Source organism: Gorilla gorilla, chromosome 17 (assembly GCF_029281585.2).
Source record: "Gorilla gorilla gorilla isolate KB3781 chromosome 17, NHGRI_mGorGor1-v2.1_pri, whole genome shotgun sequence".
In the NCBI taxonomy this organism is placed as follows: domain Eukaryota; kingdom Metazoa; phylum Chordata; class Mammalia; order Primates; family Hominidae; genus Gorilla; species Gorilla gorilla.
In genome coordinates, this window is record NC_073241.2 from 52,229,286 (window position 1) to 52,241,883 (window position 12,598).

At 36.4% G+C, this 12,598-nt stretch overlaps 1 protein-coding gene across 8 annotated transcripts in view; it reads left to right on the forward strand.

Annotated features, from left to right (window-relative positions):
* The window catches only part of RBBP8 (RB binding protein 8, endonuclease), a 94,253-nt gene that overhangs the window by 62,941 nt on the left and 18,714 nt on the right, over positions 1-12,598 (forward strand). For all 8 annotated transcript variants that reach the window (XM_031003568.3, XM_031003566.2, XM_031003569.3 and 5 more), the window contains 5 exon segments: positions 600-1,491; positions 1,573-1,699; positions 4,483-4,571; positions 5,727-5,841; positions 9,694-9,837. In XM_031003568.3, the coding sequence (XP_030859428.2) occupies positions 600-1,491; positions 1,573-1,699; positions 4,483-4,571; positions 5,727-5,841; positions 9,694-9,837 (1,367 nt within the window).

Consider the following 12,598-nt stretch of genomic DNA (forward strand, 5'->3'; position numbering starts at 1 on the left):
AGTTACTCGTGATCAAATGTCGTAACAAAAGAACTTAGGTTCTCAGTGGAATTTATTAAAATATGATTTTTGTTTGTTTGTTTCTTGAGACAGAGTCTCACTCTGTCACCCAGGCTTAGCTCACTGCAACCTCCACCTCCCAGGTTCAAGTGATTCTCGTGCCTTAGCCACCAGAGTAGCTGGGATTACTGGCGTGTGCCACCACACCCCGCTAATTTTTGTATTTTTAGTAGAGACGGGGTTTCACCATGTTAGCCAGGCTGGCCTCGAACTTCTGGCCTCAGGTGATCTGCCCACCTTGGCCTCCCAAAGTGCTGGGATTACAGGCATGAGCCACTGCGCCTGGCAAAAGATGATTTTTTGTATAATAAAGTTATTTAAAGTACTTAGGAAAAATTTTTAAAATATGAATATTATGGTATTGAGAAATATTCCTATGTCATTTTCCTCTGCTTTTCCCCTTCTCTTTTGTCATCTAAATGAAGAGAAGCCAAAAGCTGTACCTTGTCTTAAATTTTGGTTAATCATTTGCTTCTAAGAGGTAGATAAGACCTTACTATTAATTCTGTATTAAAGAATTGTTATCACTCTTTATTTAGATTTTCAGATTCTACTTCAAAGACTCCTCCTCAAGAAGAATTACCTACTCGAATGTCATCTCCTGTATTTGGAGCTACCTCTAGTATCAAAAGTGGTTTAGATTTGAATACAAGTTTGTCCCCTTCTCTTTTACAGCCTGGGAAAAAAAAACATCTGAAAACACTCCCTTTTAGCAACACTTGTATATCTAGATTAGAAAAAACTAGATCAAAATCTGAAGATAGTGCCCTTTTCACACATCATAGTCTTGGGTCTGAAGTGAACAAGATCATTATCCAGTCATCTAATAAACAGATACTTATAAATAAAAATATAAGTGAATCCCTAGGTGAACAGAATAGGACTGAGTACAGTAAAGATTCTAACACTGATAAACATTTGGAGCCCCTGAAATCATTGGGAGGCCGAACATCCAAAAGGAAGAAAACTGAGGAAGAAAGTGAACATGAAGTAAGCTGCCCCCAAGCTTCTTTTGATAAAGAAAATGCTTTCCCTTTTCCAATGGATAATCAGTTTTCCATGAATGGAGACTGTGTGATGGATAAACCTCTGGATCTGTCTGATCGATTTTCAGCTATTCAGCGTCAAGAGAAAAGCCAAGGAAGTGAGACTTCTAAAAACAGATTTAGGCAAGTGACTCTTTATGAGGCTTTGAAGACCATTCCAAAGGGCTTTTCCTCAAGCCGTAAGGCCTCAGATGGCAACTGCACATTGCCCAAAGATTCCCCAGGGGAGCCCTGTTCACAGGAATGCATCATCCTTCAGCCCTTGAATAAATGCTCTCCAGACAATAAACCATCATTACAGATAAAAGAAGAAAATGCTGTCTTTAAAATTCCACTACGTCCACGTGAAAGTTTGGAGACTGAGAATGTTTTAGATGACATAAAGGTTTGTGTTAAATGTTCAAGGATTTTGATTAAAATGATTGCTTGTGATTTCATTTAGAGCTAACAATTATTTCTGTTTTAGAGTGCTGGTTCTCATGAGCCAATAGAAATACAAACCAGGTCAGTCCATGGAGGATGTGAACTTGCATCAGTTCTTCAGTTAAATCCATGTAGAACTGGTAAAATAAAGTCTCTACAAAACAACCAAGGTGTGTACACCGTAAACAGGATCTCCACTTTTTTAATGACTTCAGATTGAATGTCATTATTTACTTTTTTAAATAGATTGAATTGTTTTGGAAAAAAACTTATTTCTTCCTTCAGGTGTCTGTATGTATAGGACGATTCTCACATTTTACCGGTGATTTTTCTGTTCTTGTGCTTTTTGAAAAAAATGAATTGAGATCTTTTGATACCTACTTTTATATATGATTTTGTAGATTTACTTATTTTATATAGTTTATTTTCTTTACAAAAGCTTTAACAAATTTAAACTATACAGAATTTTTAAAAATAAAAATTAGAACGTTCATTATCTAAACTTTGTTCTTCACCCCATAGGACATTTGTCGCTTTTCTTTGCATTTACATGTGTATGTGTAAACATATTCATGTATATACTTGTATACTTTTTTTTTTTTTTTTTTTTTTTTTAGACAGAGTCTCACTCTGTCTCCCAGACTGGAGTGCAGTGGCGCAATCTTGGCTCACCACAAACTCCGCCTCCCAGGTTCACACCATTCTCCTGCCTCAGCCTCCTGAGTAGCTGGGACTATAGGCGCCCACCATGCCCGGCTAATTTTTTTTTTTTTTTGTATTTTTAGTAGAGACGGGGTTTCACCACATTAGCCAGGATGGTCTAGATCTCCTGATATCGTGATCCACCAGCGTCGGCCTCCCAAAGTGCTGGGATTACAGGCGTGAGTCACTGCGCCCGGCCACTTATATACATTTTTAAACTCCTTTAAAAACATTGTTGGCCCAGTACGGTGGCTCACACCTGTAATCCCAACACTTTGGGAGGCCGTGGCGGGCAGATCACGAGGTCAGGAGATCGAGACCATCCTGGCTAACGTGGTGAAACCCCATCTCTACTAAAAACACAAAAAATAAGCCAGGCATGGTGGCAGGCGCCTGTAGTGCCAGCTATTCAGGAGGCTGAGGCAGGAGAATGGTGTGAACCCGGGAGATGGAGCTTGCAGTGAGCCGAGATCGTGCCACTGCACTGCACTCCAGCCTGGGTGACAGAGCGAGACTCCGTCTCAAAAAAAAAAAAAAGAAAAAAAAAATTGTTTGCCTTAAGATATGTAGGCATCTTTTCATAATTTTGCTATCTTTTATTATTATTATTATTATTATTTGAGACAGGGTCCTACTCTGTCACCCAGACTGGAGTGCAGTGGCATGATCACGGCTCACTTGCAGCCTTGACCTCCCAGGCTCAGGTGGATCCTCCCATCTCAGCCCCCTGGATAGCTGGGACTACAAGCATGCACTACCACACCGAGCTGATTTTTTTTATTTTTTGAAGTGACTGGGTTTCGCCTTGTTGCCCAGGTTGGTCTCGAACTACTGGACTCAAGCCATCTGCCTGCCTTGGCCTCCCAAAGTGCTGGGATTACAGGTGTGAACCACCCACGCCCAGCCTGCTATCTTTAAAAAAGTAATTTTTTTTTTCAGCCACCAAACATTTCTATAGTTCAAGTGCAGTATTTTTTCTTGTATTCTTCATTGGCAAGTTATTCCTTTATTCTGGGTTTATTTTCCCTTTTTCCTGAAGCACGGTCATTAGTTGTTTTTCCAGTGAGTGTTTTAGTCTCTATATGAAAACATTTTTTTCACTATCATTCATGATTTTTTTTGAGCTTTTTGTTTTTATTTTTTTTCATGGTTGCTCTAGGGATTACAATATATACCTACTTAGCCTTTTACAATCTACTTGGAGTTAATGTACTATTTCATGTTCTGTAACTACACTTTATGTAGTTCCTGTGTATTATATCTACATATATTGAAAACCCCATCAATGTTATAGTTTTTAATTTGAAAAAATTTTAATTGAAATATAAATCACATACCATAAAAATCACCCATTAAAATGTTCAATTCAGTGGTTTGGTATACCCACAGAGTTGTACAACCATCACTATAGTCTAGGTTTACAACATTTTCATCACTTTCCTTCCCCATATTCCCTCTGCAGTTCTAGGCACCTTGAATCTACTTTCTCTCTTTGTAGATTTGCCTATTCTGGGAGTTTTCATATAAATGGAATCGTTTAATATATGATCTTTTGTTACTTCTTTCACTTGGCATAATGTTTTCAGTTATCTGTGTTACAGCATATATCAATATTTTATTTTTTATTGGATAATTTTTTATTGCATAAGTATACCATATTTTAGGCATTTATTAGCTGACATTCAAGTTGTCACTTTTTTGCTATTATGAACAATGCTGCTATGAACATTTGTATACAGGTTTTTGTGTGGATGTATGTTTTCATTTTTCTTGGATTATACCTAGGAGTGGAATTGTTGGGCCATATGCCAATTCTACATTTTACCTTTTGAAAGACTGCCTATTTTCCAAAGCAGCTACACCATTTCACATTCCCACCAGCAGTATGTGAGGGTTCCAGTATCTCCACATCCTCACTAGCATTTGTTATAGCTTTTTGATTTTTGCCATCTCGTGGTTTTGGTTTGCATTTCCTTGACGGCTGATGATGTTGAGCATCCTTTCATGTTTATCGGCAATTTGTATATCTTCTTTGGAGAACTGTCTATTTAGATCCTTTGCCCATCTTTAATTGGGATATTTGTCTTTTTATTATTGAGCTGTGAGAGTTCTTTATATATCTTAGATATAAGTCCTTTACCAGACATATGATTTGCAAAAGTTTTCTATTCTTTAGGTCCCATAATATTTTAAAGTGATGAGAATTTTTGAAATCAGTTTTTTAATTGCATGCTCTTTCCCTTTACCTAAGATGTATCCTTTGAAAATATCCAGTGGAGTATAGATCCGGGAGCAGACCTTTCTCAGTATAAAATGGATGTTACTGTAATAGATACAAAGGTAAGTTAAAAAGTAAAACCAAAACTAATTTGACTCATTCCAATGAGTTGTTAGTCAACCTCCTCTTGTGACTCACTGTATCACCTTAAGATAATCAGATACGTCTTAAAACCTACATGTATTTATGCAGAAAATTAAGAAATAAAAATGCTTATTCTTCTAACTTTATGGTATTTTTTAAAGGGTAATACTTTCTGACTTTAAAGGCCTTTACTGAAAAATATTAATATAGTTTTTAAAAGAATGCAGTGGGCAGGCGCAGTGGCTCATGCCTGTAATCCCAATACTCTGGGAGGTCGAAGAGAGAGAGTCACTTGAAGCCAGGAATTCAAGACCAGCCTGGGCAACATAGCAAGGCCCTGTCTCTATATGAAATTTTAAAGTTAGCTGGGCATGGTAGTGCATACCTGTAGTCCTAGCTACTTGGGAGGCTGAGGTTGGGAGGATACCTTGAACCCAGGAATTCGAGGCTGCAGTGAGGTATGATCACGCCACTGCACATCCAGCCTAGGCAACCAGAGCAAGACCGTGTCTCATAAATAAAAATAATGCAAAATGCTGCATATCTTATATAATTTTATCTTTCATTAAAATAATTCATCATGTCTTCATTACTTTTAAAATAATGTACCATAAAATTCATTTTCCAAGTTGACTATTTTTAAAAGTTAAAATTCATAGTGGAAATAGTTTTTTGTCTTGTATTTAGCTTCTGTGTAGTTTCAGAAGTTCTCTTTCACTTGGTAGCATATTAATAACAAAGTATTTAACATTCGCTGAGTAATATATGCCTATCAAGAAATTTAATTTAATTTTTGAAAGTGTTCTTAGTGCACATTGATGTTCATTACTATAAGGCAAATTGGAAAATAAAGGCAGGAAAAGTTCAGGGGTGTTTAGTGGTAAATAATTCTCCCTTTCCTTGGCAGCAGTCCTTCTTTTCCTAGGCTTAATTATATTGAAGCTAAAATGTTTTATAAGCAGTAAAACCTAAATCCTTACCTGTTCGTAAAGTATAAAAGTAAATATAGCTTAATGCTTAAAAGTGGTAAAATGTATGTTATGTATATTTTACCAAAATGTTTTGTAAAAATTAAATATAAGACCATAAAGGAATAATTGTTAAAAATTTTGATTTTTAAAATATTTATTTAGGATGGCAGTCAGTCAAAATTAGGAGGAGAGACAGTGGACATGGACTGTACGTTGGTTAGTGAAACCGTTCTCTTAAAAATGAAGAAGCAAGAGCAGAAGGGAGAAAAAAGTTCAAGTAAGATTTGTTTTTGTTTTGTTATTTTTTTTAATAACGTTGTGTGAAGTTTGTAGTTGTACCACTGCACTGATTAGCTCAAGTGACCTCTTCACCATAAAGCAGGTTTTTTCCTGCTCTGTTAACTTTATGTTCCTCTTAGGAAAGCTCAGTTTCAGTGCGTCAGAAAAAAAGTCTTTAACCAAACTAATTTCATTTCAGAAAAGATTCATATGGCTTCCAGGGATTTGCAAATGACAGCCAGCTAACAGTTTTGTAAATAAAGTTCTACCAGAGCACAGCCTTATGCATTTCTTTATGTATTGCCCATCGCTGTTTGTTCCATACAGCTGCAGAGTTGAGTAGTTGATGCAGAGACCTTATAGCCCCACAAGCCTAAAATAGTTATTTTCTGACCCTTTAAGAAAAAGTTTGCTGATCCCTGGTGTAGACAATTTTTTATAAGTGGTATAACAGTAAGTCTTGAGTCCTGTGTTAGAATTAACGTTTTCTAAAGAAATTTGATAAGGAAAGAAAGGAGAAATCTACCGAGAAGTGTTAGTATAGTTTTACAGGTTAACATTCAGAATGATAGTGTATATGCTGAGTTAATCTGCTGTATTCCACCTCTACTGATAAGGCAATTTGGCCAAATTAGTGGTCTACAGCCCTTTGTAGTGAGAAACTATTAATTCTTTACCCAAAGTCTTGATTTTCCGGAAGAGATGAGAACAATAGGAGGATTTTGGTTAGCAGTACCTTAGCAACATTCCTAACTGTAGAGGCACATGACATGAGAACAGCTAGACTATGAACAGTTGTCATTTATCATCTTTATGTATTGAAGAGCGAGGGCCTGCCACATGGGGAAGCAGTGCTAAAAGCAGAGACATTCCCCAGTGATCATTTGTTAGAAGCCGAATACATTGAGGCTGGGTGTGCATTCCTCATCTTCTGCTGAATTTTCTGTAGTCTACCTGCTCAGAGCAAAAAATAAAATAGTCTTGCCCTGGCTTCTTTTGAATCTACTTATCTATTGCTGCCTTAAATGCAGTAAATCAAAGAAAACTTTAGTAGTCTTTGCCTTATTTGTTCTTCAATGACAAATAACAAACCATATGATGAAGCACATGGTTACCTAGGTAGAGAAGCCAATACCTATTAAAAGAAAAAACCTTCACAGTAGTTTATTGCCATTTTATGGCTTGTATGACACTAAATAACTCTTCTTAAGAGGATACTTTGCTTTTAAGATTATTTTGTTCCTGGTGCTAGCCTCTGATCATGTTTTTCTCATTTTTGTAGAAAAGAGGAAATCTAAAGTATGACCACTTTAAATCTATTCAGAAGACAATAGTTTCTCAAATTTATTTGATGCAAGTATCATGTGAAAGAGAAATTAGCACTTGGACTAATGAGGGGAAATTATAGAGATAATTTTGGCTAATAAAGTGCTATGGATAGTATTGCTACATAATGAATGAATCACTTGAATAACTCAGAGGATTCAAACAATAGCATTTTCTTATCTTCATAGTTTCTGTGGCTCAGGAATTCAGGAAAGGCTTGGCTGGTCAGTTCTGTTTCAGGGTCTCATGCAGTTGTAGGCAGATGGTGACTGGAACTGAAACAGCAGAGGGCTAGGCAGCTGGAGAGTGAATTGGCATCTCCTCATTTACTCTCAGGGCTTATTCACTTAGGCTCATTTGAGCTTCCTCTTCACATGGAGGATAAGTTCCCAGAGTTGGCACCCCAACAGAACAAAGCAGAAGCAGGTGACATTTTTATGACCTCAGAGGTAACATAGTGTCACAAAGATCTGCACAGGCATAAAGCGAAATGAACAGGCCCTCAGTGACACTCAGTGGGAGGAGTGTTGACATCATGTTGTAAGAACCGCACATGGAATAGGAGACATTAGTGAGGTTATATTAAAAAAAAAAAATTACCCCATAAGGTAAAACTTTTCCAGCACTTAGAATTGGTTTAAAATGAAATACACCAATAAGAATTCCATATTACTGCCAGTATTTCAATTCAGAAAATTTTCATGCACCTACTCTGTTAGATTTTCTAGGTGCTGTGACAGAAAGATCAACAAGGATATACTCTCTGTCTTCAGGTATTTCGCAATCACAAATCAAACAAAAATAAATCATCAGTTTAACATTTTGCTTTACAAACAGCATACACAGAATGTTCCGAGGATGCCTAGCACAATGCCTGGTGCATAGAAGTTGTATTTTATTTACATATTTGACCTTCAGCATGCAGAATAAATGTTTAAATATCAATAAATATCAAGCAAAAATTTTGTAGTAGGAAGTATTTTAGGAACTAGAGATAATGAATAAACAGAACAAAAGTACTTACCTTATGGAACGTACATTCTAATGAGAGAAATAAGCAATTGCATATATAATAGATGATGGTAAGTCCAGGAGAAAGGTAAAGCAAGGTAAGAGTGAGAGAGTGCTGTGGGTTGAGAGAGGTGGTACTTATATAGAATAATCTTAGCAGGCCTCTTTTCTGTCATATTTGTTAGCCAACTGGATTTAAACTCTAGTGTTTTTTAAATGTGATTATATAATGGGAAATGTGGTTAGATCTGTGAAGATGAATTTATCACTTTCCGTGTCAAATATGGCATTGAATTCCTAATTTCTAGTAATACTAAACTACCAGATGCTAATGAAGATGAAAGAAAATACTTTTTTGCTACTTCATTACAAAAAGTAAGCATGAAAGGTCGAGCACAGTGACTCACACCTGTAATCCCAGTATTTTGGGAGGCCTAGGTGGGCGGATCACTTGAGATCAGGAGTTTGAGACCAGCCTGGCCAACACGGTGAAACCCCATCTCTACTAAAAATACAAAAATTAGCCGGGTATGGTGGCGCAAACCTCTAATCCCAGCTACTTGGGAGGCTGAAGCAGAAGGATTGCTTGAACCCAGGAGGCGAGGTTGCAGTGAGCCAATATCGCCTCACTGCACTCCAGCCCGGGTGACAGAGCAAGACTCCATCTCAAAAAAAAAAAAAAGCATGAGTAAAGAACATTTAAAGCCATAACATAAAGCCTTTGTAAATGTACAGTAACTACCCAGAGTTGGGAGTTTATTCTTACCTCATACACAGATTACAAAAATTAAACCTCATTATAAGAATCATGATTTAAGAAGTGTCTTTAAACACTTCATTACATACATTACAGTTTGCTACTCACTTAGAGTAACTGAATTAACACTCAGCCTTACAGCTTGCAACTAATATTCTTAGAATCATGTTTAGCATGTGTCCACAAACACTTCACTACATGCATTACATCTATACACCAAAAGAACACTTTTCACAGCTAGGCCTGCAACCCTCATCGTAATAATCATGCCTTTAAACACTTTATTACATACATTATAGTTTGTTACTCACTTATATTCACTGAATTTAACACTCTTAACAAGACAGCTTGAAAGTAACATTCTTAGAACTATCTTTTACATACATGTCTACAAGCCTTTCATTACCTATATTACATCTATTCACTGAAAGAATACTCTTCAAAGTAAGGCCTGTAATCCACATTTTTTTTAAACATTTTTTAAACTATCAAATTTTTATTTTAGGTTTGTGGGTACATAAGAAGGTTTGTAACATAGGTAAACACGTGTCATGGGAATTTGTTGCACATATTATTACATCACACAGTTACTAAGCTCAGTACCCAATATATAATCCATATTTTAACAACCATGTTTTAAGAAGTGTCTTTAAGGACTGCATTCTGTTATTGTGTGGTAGTTACTACAGTTTCATGATGGTCTACATATTAAGCAAAAGCTTGCTTATTGCCCTAAGCCAGTGCTCTTTTACATAGATGAAGAAAGAAAAATGAATGATAGCTTGGAAGATATGTTTGATCGGACAACACATGAAGAGTATGAATCCTGTTTGGCAGACAGTTTCTCCCAAGCAGCCGATGAAGAGGAGGAATTGTCTGCTGCCACAAAGAAACTACACAGTAAGATTTTTTTCTGTTTAATTATGGCTTCTCAGTTGCAGAATTTAGTAAGTTAAGTTATCAAGCTAATTAACAAAGGCTTGATGACATATCAACAATTAAAGTTTCATATTTCTTGTATAAATTTTTTCAGGTTTTTAAAATTTTGAGATAATTTTACACCGATAAGAGTTCCAGAAAATTTTTCAGCATTCTCCTGTACCTTTGACCCAACCTCTCCTTATGTTAATGTGTTATATAGCTATAAAATATTTATTAGAACTAAGAAACTAAGATTAGTTTGGTATTACAAATTTCTTTCTAAATATGCATAAAATTGATAAAATTTTTGAGAAATGTCTATTAATTATTAAATTAATTGTAATAGAGTAGAAGGAGAAAGTTTTGTAGAACATTCAGATCCAGCCAGGCACAGTGGTTCACACCTGTAATCCCAGCACTTTGGAAGGCCAAGGCAGACAGATTGCTTGAGCTCAGGAGAGTTCAAGACCAGCCTGGGCAATATGATAAAACCTCATTTCTACAAAAATTAGCTCGGCATGATGGCACATACCTGTAGTCCCAGCTACTTGGGGGCTGGGGCGAGAAGATCGCTTGAACACCCAGGAGGTCGTGGCTGCATCAGTGAACCGCTGACTGTTCTTCAGCCTGGGCGACAGAGTGAGACCCTGTCTCAAAAAAAAAATAATTAATTAATTAAATTCAAAAAAGGAAAATTCAGGTCTGTTTTCTGCTGTGAATGCTTTATCTTACCAGACAAAATACCTAATGTAACTATGTGTATTAGTCTTAATATCTCTTTCATTAGAAGCAGTAACTTTATAATGTAGGATAGCAATCAGAAAAAGAATAATTGAAAATCTAAGTAGATAATCTGGATTGAAAATTGTAATTTTTGTTAAATCTCTCATTTTTCTCATTGTTATTAAATTGGTCCGAATTTTTAATCTAGTGCAAAGATTGTTTTATGCTGGTTTAAATGAACATACCTTCTACTGTGGCACAATCTTGATTATGCTCATGTTTCCATCAGGTTTTTGAAACAACAGCCCTTAACTCAAAAGTGAATGAGACCCAAACCAAAGATAGAGGACAGTAGGCTTTTGCTTGCTTAGTCCATGGCAAAAACTCCATCAAATAAATTTTGAAATAAAAATTTACAGCTGTTCAGTATCCTTTTTCCCCCCAAGAAGGACCTTTTGCAAATAGGTTTCCCTTCAAAGAAAAAGACTATTTTTTGCAAAGGTGTACTTATTAATTTCTGTTCCTTCTTTTAAGTTACATTTGACACTGACTATCCCAGAATTTCTTCTCACTTAGCTTTTCTGACGATGCTGCCTCATTCTTTACATTTGTCACAGCTTGTTTCCTAGAATATCCCCAAGACTCTTTCTTCCTCACAACTTTTCTCTCACAACTTTTATCAGCCTTACCTCTGAAAATGATTCCAAATCTGCATCTCTAGGTTTGATTTCTCTGATGAATCCCAGTCTTGCATTTCTGAGTACTGTGAGATACTTTTGCGTCTCTTCAGCTTAAACGTAACGTCTAAGCCAATTTCCATTTACTTCCAACCAAATAATCTTCAAACGTTTTTATTTTTCGCAGTCACCCAGGCATATAATTTAGGATTTGTTACGTATTTATTTTATTTTCTCAACCCGGTTACTACCTTGTATGTGCTTTCTCACATAACCCTTAACTGTCTACCTGCTTAATGTTTAACTGTCTGCTTGCTTAATGTCTATTTTCTTCACTGTAATGTAAACTCCATGAAGACAGGAGACCTGCTCTCTCATTACACATTGTATGTCTGGAACTTAGCACAATGCTCAGTAAATTTTGATTCTTTGAATAGATGCTAGCGTTTAGGTATTTGAGTCTAGACATCTTAGGAGTCAGGTCCCAAGTTCTGAGCTCTAGTTTTTAATCTTTGTCATCAATTTTCTGATAAAATTTTTAATCTGTTTATTCCCTGGTTAAAACTTACCTTAAAGATGCATTGTAAAAATCAACAGGATTGGTGACAATGTAAATTAGTATAGCCATTTTAGAAAATGGTATGAAGATTCCTCAAAAAACTAAAAATGGCCAAGGCGGGCGGATCACGATGTCAGGAGATCGAGACCATCCTGGCTAACACGCTGAAACCCCGTCTCCTGAAAATACAAAAAAATTAACCAGGCATGGTGGCAGGCGCCTGTAGTCCCAGCTACTCGGGAGGCTCAGGCAGGAGAATGGCGTGAACCCGGGAGGTGGAACTTGCAGTGAGCCAAGATCACGCCACTGTGCTCCAGCCTGGGCAACAGCGCAAGACCCCGTCTAAAAAAAAAAAAAAAAAACTGAAAATGGAACTGTCATAGATCCAGCAGTCCCACTACTGGGTGTATATCCAAAGGAAAGGAAATCAGTATGTTAAAGAGATATCTGCACTCACATTTATTGCAGCACTGCTCAGAATAGCCAAGATACGGAATCAGCCTAAGTGTCTACTTACAGATAAAGAAAATGATATATAGATAGATACGTGTATATATATATATATATACACACACACACACACATATATACATAGACACACAAAAATACTATTTAACCACTAAAAAGAACAAAATTCTGTCATTTGTGCAAACATCGATGAGCTTGGAGAACATCATATTAAGTGAAATAAGCCAGGCACAGAAAGATAAATACCACGTGTTCTTATTCATATGTGGAATCTAAAAAAGTTGATCTCATAGAAGTAGAGAGTAGAATAGCA